Source organism: Tachysurus vachellii, chromosome 8 (genome assembly GCF_030014155.1).
Source record: "Tachysurus vachellii isolate PV-2020 chromosome 8, HZAU_Pvac_v1, whole genome shotgun sequence".
Taxonomy (NCBI): Eukaryota; Metazoa; Chordata; class Actinopteri; order Siluriformes; family Bagridae; genus Tachysurus; species Tachysurus vachellii.
Window position 1 is genome coordinate 927833 of NC_083467.1, and position 9668 is coordinate 937500.

Genomic DNA, 9668 nt, shown 5'->3' on the forward strand with positions numbered 1-9668 from the left:
GCCTCACACACGTGTATCTGGATCGCTCTCTCGTCAGTGAAAGAAATTACAATTAGCCTTTTGCACCTTGAGACTGATGAAGCCTGAGTCTCATTAACCAGGTGATTTTCTCTTAACAATTGTGTGTCCTACTGAATCACTAACGAGCAGCATCGAGATCTTTAACGCTTTGATGTCAAGCCTACAGATCATTACTCTGAACACGTCACTCGGCCATAGTAAAAGAATACAAATCCTTCATCTCACAGCCGCTTTTCAATCAACGTGGTGAGTTTTGTGTTGTCTGTAATAATATGAACAAGTCCTACAGTGCAGCATCAGTTGTGATGATTATGTCATGACATCAGTGATAAAATATCGTCTTATAGCAACACTGATTGATCTCTGAGATGAATCTGTTCTCGTATTAAACCGACCAAGAATCCTCCATTTTCCAGCTTTTTCTGTAAATGTATGTGCGAGATTAATCTGATTTGTGTGATTGATGCATATGTAAAGTTCATTTGTACCCACAGCTGTTTCCTTATTTAACAAGCCAGGTTGTGATTGTGTTGATCCAAAGTGTCGTGTTAAAGAGCTCGCTTGTTTATTATGTCTTTGATCTTCACTTTGTGAAAGTTTGCTTAACTGTTGCTACACAACAACATGTGTGAATACTAAGTGTAGTGATTCACTGAATGACTCATTCATTCATTCAGCTATAGTAACACACACACACACACACACACACACACATTCACCCACACACAAACAACTACACAAACACACACACATTCAACCGCACACACAACTACATAAACACACAAACACACTCACCCGCACACACAACTACACAAACACACACATTCAACCGCACACACAAGTACACAAACAGACACATTCAACCGCACACACAACTACATAAACACACACACTCACCCGCACACACAACTACACAAACACACACGTTCAACCGCACACACACAACTACATAAACACACACACACTCACCCGCACACACAACTACACAAACACACACATTCAACCGCACACACAACTACATAAACACACACACATTCACCCGCACACACAACTACACAAACACACACATTCAACCGCACACACAACTACATAAACACACACACTCACCCGCACACACAACTACACAAACACATACATTCAACCGCACACACAACTACACAAACACACACACATTCAACCGCACACACAACTACATAAACACACACATGCAAACACACAAACATTCACCCACACACACAACTGCATAAACATACACACACACAAACACACACACTCAACCGCACACACAACTACATAAACACACACACACACACAAACACACACATTCATACACACACAACTACACAAACACACACACATTCAACCGCACACACACATTCATACACACACACAAACACACACATTCAACCATACACACAACTACATAAACACACACACACACACACACACAAACACACATTCACCCGCACACACAACTACATAAACACACACATTCATACACACACAACTACACAAACACACACACATTCAACCACACACACACATTCATATACACACACAAACACACACATTCAACCATACACACAACTACATAAACACACACACACACGCACACACACAAACACACATTCACCCGCACACACAACTACATAAACATACACACACACAAGCACTTCACTACATAAACACACACACACAAACACCCACATTCAACCATACACACACAACTACATAAAAACACACACACACACACACACACACACACACACACACACACACACACACACACACACACACACACACACATTCACACACATTTAGTGACTTAGTTACTGTCTTTATTAATTAACCCAACCCAACAATCTGTTATTTGTAAAGCAAATCTCCAGAAATAAATGCACATGGTGAAGACGAGGGGAAGGAGTCACTCATCACAGCTAATTTAATGGTCCAGTGAGGAACATCTCTTGCTAAATATGGGGAAATTAACCGCTCTGGGAAATCACCACTTTGATACACAGCACAGATAACGTCCACAAGCTGACTGCCAAAATCCTGGGGTTTAAATAGCGGCGTGTTCAGGTGCCTCACATCAGTACTGTCTGTCTGCACAGTACTGAGGTGCTATAAAAGCAGGCAACAGCAGAAACCAGTGGCTTTACAAAAATATGGAATAGTAAATGGATAAAAAGTCATTTTATACGCACAAACTGTCATTCTATAATAAATATAAAATGGTTAGTATTGTGTTAGAAAAGGAATAAAACACTTTAGCACATGCTACTGTATAATATAATAAAATATAATATTTATAAATATCAGACTAAATGTTCTGCTTTTTCCCTTCTCACCTCAACTGAACAACAAATATTAATACACAAAACTCTTTAAACACAGTAACACAAGTTTAGAATAAAACCCAAGACCCTGGAGCTGTGAGACAATAACTTAAGGCGTGATATAAGTCTGGTGTGATGGAGCCTTGGCCAGTCAGGGGAGGGAGTTTGTGTAAAGCAAAGCATAGTGAGACCAAGTGAGACAGAAGAAGAGTCTAATATTTATAGGAAAAAAGGTCAGGACTGATGGAGCTGTGGTGTAGAGCCCTGCGCGGGATAAACCCGCACCCGCCCGCTCCCGCTGAATTTCTGACCAGGACCGCCCACGCCCGCAAGCTGCGTGTTCCACTCCCACCCACTCCCGCCCACTCCCACCCACTCCCGCCCACTCCCGCCAACTCCCACCCACTCCCGCCCACTCCCACCCACTCCCGCCCACTCCCGCCCACTCCCGCGTATTTTTTCTTGAGAGCTTGTGAAAATTTTGATTGTATACAAATGATCAGACTAATTATTAGTTCAGGCTAATGTCCAGAATAACAGAATTAAACATGATTCCATTTAAATATGATAAATTAATACTAAACCAAAGCAACACACCTGACAAAAACATTTGTTTTTTATTATAAAACATTAACCGTTTTAACAAAACCACAACTAGCGGCACCTCATTTTTTAAACGTACTGCATGATACACAGACCAAATGATTAACTGTTAACAACTGTGCTTTTTCCTCAATATGTCGAGACACGGTGGTTGGATGTGGCAGCGCATCTCTCACATCAAATGTACCAAATTTATCGGCTACGTTAACAAGGTGCCGAACTATGTCAACAAAGCCATTCCCGGCAACAATGTCATACGGTCTAATATCTTTACAGCAAAGTGCGACACATTTTTGGAGAATGAGAGCTTGCTTTGACCAATGAGAACTGTGCAGGTTTGTCGCCTGAGGCCAGACGTGCCAGATTTATGTCCGTTGTAAATTAACACATTTTCACATTTATTGCAACTTACGAAGTTTCCCATTTTTTTCAGTGACAATTGAGAATTGTGTCCAGATGTCTCACTTGCCTTGCTTTGCTTTTGTCAAGCAAACAGCTGCTTTAATCTTCTTCTCAATGTCACGTGTTGACACCATTCTTATTATTAGGCTACACGCCACCGGGGCAAAGGTGAAACCGCCCGCTCCCGCGAGATTTGCGTTGGGTCCCGCGGGAGCCCAATCCCAATGCAGCCCTCTACTGTGGTGCTGTTGTGAACTCAGGAGCTTCTTAAATGGCTTATAATTACAACCTTATTTACAGACTAACTGTCTACTATAAACTTTTCTTACACTTTCATATCCAAAGTGATTTACAATTGGGGCAAAATACAAGCAAAGCATTCAGCTGCATGCTACAGTAAGTGTCTTGCTCTGGGGTTAGACTCCTGGGATTAAAGCTCAACGCCTTCCAGCAACAAGAGCAAATTCTCTACTGCAGAAACACTAAGCTAAAATACATCCTTTTAAAACCTCCACATGTTCGGTTCAAGATGTTCAGCCATCAGGATAACGACGGTTTTCTCCAGCTTTACAAACTTTACTCCAAACAAACATTCAGCATCCTTTACATCCAACATGCCTTGTGTAATGAGACCCCGGGAATTTTAAGACTTCACCTCAAATGTTTATTCGTCAATAAAATCAAAAATTCACTGCCATCGAAACAGTATGATAATAATAATAATTCATGTGGTTCGTTCCTTTTGGAAAATCGACCCATTCATCCGATCAGCTAAACTAAATATTATCAGGATTTGACACGATGCACAGCATGAGAACGATTGAAGGGCGAAGAAAAAAGAGAAAGCTGTGGAGTCCAGTGTTCACAGATAATGATAAGAACAGTGATCTACTTCTATCTGTGGTTTATCTGTTCATGAGTTAGGTTTATTCAGCAGGTCGGCTCTGCTTGTCGAGGTGCTGTGATGAAAAGGATCATCATCATCATCATCAAGATCATCCAGGGCCGTGAAGATATACGACGGAAGTCTATGTAATGAAGGTTTGTCTGTATATTAAATATTTTAAAGTTTTTTTCAGGTCATTTGTGTGTGTGTGTGTGTGTGTGTGTGTGTGTGTGTGTGTGTGTGTGTGTAGACAGCAGGCTGCTCCGTTCTTTAGCTATTTGTTGAGCTACAAGTCAATAGTTGAACATCTCCCTGTTTCAGCAGCATGGTACGTGTTCTCTGGGTTTCGGTAACTTGAGCCTCGGTGCTTTAGAGGGTCAGCGGAGCAGGATGATGTGTTACACAATGCCTTCATTGCGTTTACTCCTCCACACCACCAGGGCTGTCATGAGCAGAGTGACCACAATGGGCACTATGATGAAGGGCCCTAAGATCCTGTTGGGTGGATCGTGAGGCAGGCGTCCTGTGGGCGAGCAGTTATGGAAGTAGTGTCTGTGCACACTGATGAAGAACTCGTCCACAAGCCTATTGGGCCAGAAACAGTTCATCTTCCAGGCCACCAGGAAAGTACAGTTTGTCAGCTCTCCATAGGACCTTCAGGAAAGAGATTAAAAAAAATCTGATTATTAATATGTTCAGAAAAATCGGCATAATAAATACACATAGACCATGTAATTAGTCAGTAACCATTTTATCTCGGATCAGGGGGTGGAAATACACCCTAAATTATAATACACCTGCTGAAGTCATTTCTGAAGAAGGTGCCAGGAAATTTGGAGAACCGAGAATAAACCTACGAGGACAACATGCACAGAAACTCCGCAATTAACACAACGTCAGGATCTAACTGGGAATCTTAGGGCTGAACACACTGAACCACTGTAGTACAGAGTACTTACACACTTCCTGTGTACCATATCATTTATTTTGGACAATATATTCAACAGGTTGCATAATAAATTAGGCTGTTTGTCTATTATGTGAGGATAAATAATCATTTAAACCTAATCAAGCTCACATGCTTTTATCTGAAAAAAAAAACTTTACCCCGAATCAGTAATAAATGTATATACACATACATACTCAGGCCATGTCTCAGTTTCTCTCACCCTCCCTCACGCCTCCACCCCATAGTGTCCTCCCCCGGCGGTCTATTTATAAGGCCATTCATTCTGTGTGGGACGCCTGGGATGACACAGCTGATAGAAACATTTAATCAGCACTCTCTTAAATTCCTGTACTACAACCTTCATCACTACATCCTTTTGGAATAAAACATGACTAAATGTGGGATGGCAGTGCAGCACTGTCAAGTTTGAGAGTAATCATAGGAGTGGGGACATAGGAGTGGGGACATAGGAGTAAAGACATAGGAGTGGGGACAGGAATAAAGACATAGGAGTGGGGACAGGAGTGGGGACATAGGAGTGGGGACATAGGAGTAAAGACAGGAGTAAAGACATAGGAGTGGGGACAGGAGTGGGGACATACAGTAAGAGTAAAGACAGGAATAAAGACATAGGAGTAAAGACAGGAGTAAAGACATAGGAGTGGGGACAGGAGTGGGGACATAGGAGTAAAGATATAGGAGTAAAGACAGGAGTAAAGACATAGGAGTGGGGACATAGGAGTGGGGACATAGGAGTGGAGACAAGGTGCTGTAATCTGAGATCTCAGATCCCTGAAGCATGATTACTGCACCTTTCTCTTGACTTTTAAAGCTTCTATTTAAATAAAATGTGAATTCTCATTTGATGTTTTTTGCAAGACTTTACATTAATAAACTTAATTCGATGTTAATACTGAACTGTTGTCTTGTTAACATATATATACGAGTCTGTAACGTCTATCTTTCTCTAGACCCATAATTAAATGTATGTCAAAAACTAACTAACTAACTAACTAAATAAATAAACAAACAAATAAATAAATAAATAAAAAACTAGCATAACCTTTTGGTTTCTGGGGAAAAGGGACAGGAAATGGATATTTACAGAGACGTGACAAAATATATCCCTCAGGACTTTTTTTTTTCTTTCACTGCAGCAGCTGCTGGTTGCAGTTTAGGAGAAACGTCGACTCACAGCTTCACTTTACATTTACAAAGTGAACTACATGAGAATTCAAAATATTTGAAAAAGATTGTTGATGAAATGAAGCCAAACTGAGGTACGCTATGCTACGCTATGCTATGCTATGCTATGCTAAGCTATACTATGCTAGCATTCAGACCGGCTGCGTTTGTACATTTCACACTTTTTCCATAAGAACTGTGACACTCATTTTCTACAAATCTGTATTTCAATAGAGATGAAAATTCTGTGCATTTAGAAATAATGTGATTTCTCTATAAACACCTAAAGCAGCACTTGTAGTGAGCTACTCATCTTCTAAAATACATGAGCATATGGTGCCATATGTTATGGGTTTGTTTGAGAATCCTAAAGCAGATGTCACTCCCAGGAGCCAGTGGATCGAGTTTCCGAACGGTTTAACGCCACTAAATATATCTGACAAGAGAACCGGAGACAAATATCAGCACATGATAGTGCTGTGACCACAACACCGCTGACTTTAACACTTATTAACTTGAGAATTGCACAGGAATTAAATATGAAGACAGAATTCTTTACATTATGTATTATAAGGCTCTGAACTTTCCACTGTAAATAACCTAAATCCTGCTTACATGAATTATTCTGAGGAATGTTTATATTTAAACACTAATGCGTACCATTGTGCATTACAGCCTGGAGCACACACACCGTGCCTTCACCATCACAGCCTGGAGCACACACACACCGTGCCTTCACCATTACAGCCTGGAGCACACACACTGTGCCTTCACCATTACAGCCTGGAGCACACACACACCGTGCCTTCACCATTACAGCCTGGAGCACACACACACCGTGCCTTCACCATTACAGCCTGGAGCACACACACCGTGCCTTCACCATTACAGCATGGAGCACACACACACCGTGCCTTCACCATTACAGCCTGGAGCACACACACCGTGCCTTCACCATTACAGCATGGAGCACACACACACCGTGCCTTCACCATTACAGCCTGGAGCACACACACACCGTGCCTTCACCATTACAGCCTGGAGCACACACACCGTGCCTTCACCATTACAGCATGGAGCACACACACACCGTGCCTTCACCATTACAGCCTGGAGCACACACACCGTGCCTTCACCATTACAGCATGGAGCACACACACACCGTGCCTTCACCATTACAGCCTGGAGCACACACACCGTGCCTTCACCATTACAGCATGGAGCACACACACACCGTGCCTTCACCGCTGTTTGTCTCTCTCACGCTCCCTCTTAAAGTCATTAATGTCACTAAGTGATACTAGATCGTTTGAGAGGTTTATAAAGGCTCTTTGGCCTGACTGTGTTCCACTGGTAGCTGTGTGCAGAGCTCATAGAAGTGATCCTGCAAGCCTCGGCATCTAGTATGTGCCGGACTGAGCAGATAGAGGGGAGAAGCTGCTGCCTGGAGAAGATCGACTCGACAGCTCTGAAAGGTCAGATACATCTGGGATAAACATCTTCTATAAGAGATGTACTGCTAAAGTATAATGTTGTTGTTGTAGTGTAAAACTGCTGCAATAATACACATACACACACACACACACACACACACACACACATTTTAATGTGATATTCATGACTGCTACAAGAACCTGGCCATATACTCCACGGAGTCCCTTGAGTCCTTCTTTCCTCGTTCCTTCTGTTCCTTCTGTTCCTTCTGTCCCATACCTCAGCCTTAGCAAACTCAGCTTAAATATACAATCTAATTCCCAAGAACCCTTAAATATGAGAAAATGTCAGTAATTCGCTGTGTCATGAGCTCCAGCCAGCAGGGAGTCCATATATTTACCATCATATTTCAGGTGATTTTATGCAGCACGTCAGAGTTTGTTATAAAACCTCCTGGACCTGATCCCAGGTCAGTTTCCGCAGTGATGATGGGGATGGATGCAGCTGTTGTTGTCTATGACACCGAATGGACTCCCAGATCTGAAACACTTCCTTGACCTGAGCTTATTTTAAACTGCTGGAAACATTGCGTACATGCTGAACATTCAGACAGTCTGTATGTAAATGACATCAATTAAATAAAATATTTAAATAGAATTCAACTAGGTGGGTTGGCACTCCGTCCAGGGTGTATCCTGCCTTGATGCCCGATGACGCCTGAGATAGGCACAGGCTCCCCGTGACCCGAGGTAGTTCGGATAAGCGATTCACTCTGTGGTTCTCTTTTTTCGGCTTCTCTCTCATTTCCCTCGTGAACTTTTTGACGTCTCCTTGCTGCAGATTCGTCTAAGCGCTGTTCTCGAGGCGAGGGAGTGAAACAGAGCTCTGTTTCAAAGTGGTGGATTTAGCAACAAAAAAAAGATGGATTGGGATCTGGACCTCTACGAGCTGTTTTTTAGTGTGATCAGTGGAAGAAGCTGTAGCCTGGTTGAACATTACAGCCACAATACATGAAGTTCACCGGGTCTAAAATCTCATATCGGTCCTGTGTGTTTACTTCTGTATTTACATCTTCAAAATACATTATTAATTAAAGGTGGGGTCTCCGTTGTTTGAGAAATGCTTCGGAAAACTGCGTCGGGCCGCCAAACAAAACAAAAACAAAACTAACGTGTAGCCAATGAGCAGAAAGGGGCGTGTCTTGTCAATATGGGCAGAGAGAGTGTTCAGTGCGCATGTGTGACATTAGCAGAAAGCGGTTTTAACATTGACATGGAGGATAAAAACAAAGAAAGAAAGAGAAGAAAGACTTACGATAAGGTAAGAAGTAGGACGTGTTAATATAGGATCAGCTTTCCAGCGCTGGAGAGAACTGAACGTCTTCCGTGTGAAACGGAGCTAAACCTTTCACGGTAAAACACACAGTACTACAAACACATGTGTATTACCGTAATATTACTCATTGTGTTCATTTATTGATAAAAATCTCCCCTCGTCCAGCCGCCCCAGCAGGTTCAGCCATTATACTTGGGTTATTCTTGTCTGGTGTATGTGTGGGGCGGAGCTATAAAAACAGGGGTGGGACCCATTTGGGTTAGGGGCGTGTTTGTTTTGGTGATTTCAAATGTCAACATTGGCTTTTAAACAACGGAGACCCCACCTTTAACCTCAGGTTATACAGTATATTCAACTCTATCTGTATCTATAGAGTTGATTTCTTTAAAAATATATAAATGTAGACGTATCTAATTGTCTATAGGCAATAAAACCTGTGATGAGCTGTTAGTAACTTAAACAGATGCAGACTGAACACAATTAGCCTTTTTATGTTCTATTCTCTATGTGGGAA

At 42.0% G+C, this 9668-nt stretch overlaps 1 protein-coding gene across 1 annotated transcript in view; it reads right to left on the reverse strand.

Moving 5' to 3' along the window:
- Positions 1–3012: 3012 nt before the first annotated feature.
- ramp1 (receptor activity modifying protein 1) overlaps positions 3013–9668 on the reverse strand; it is a 33705-nt gene continuing 27049 nt past the window's right edge. The window contains exon 3 of the mRNA XM_060877227.1: positions 3013–4905. Coding sequence (XP_060733210.1) covers positions 4650–4905 — 256 coding nt within the window. The 3' untranslated portion in view covers positions 3013–4649. The remainder of the gene's footprint in view (positions 4906–9668) is intronic.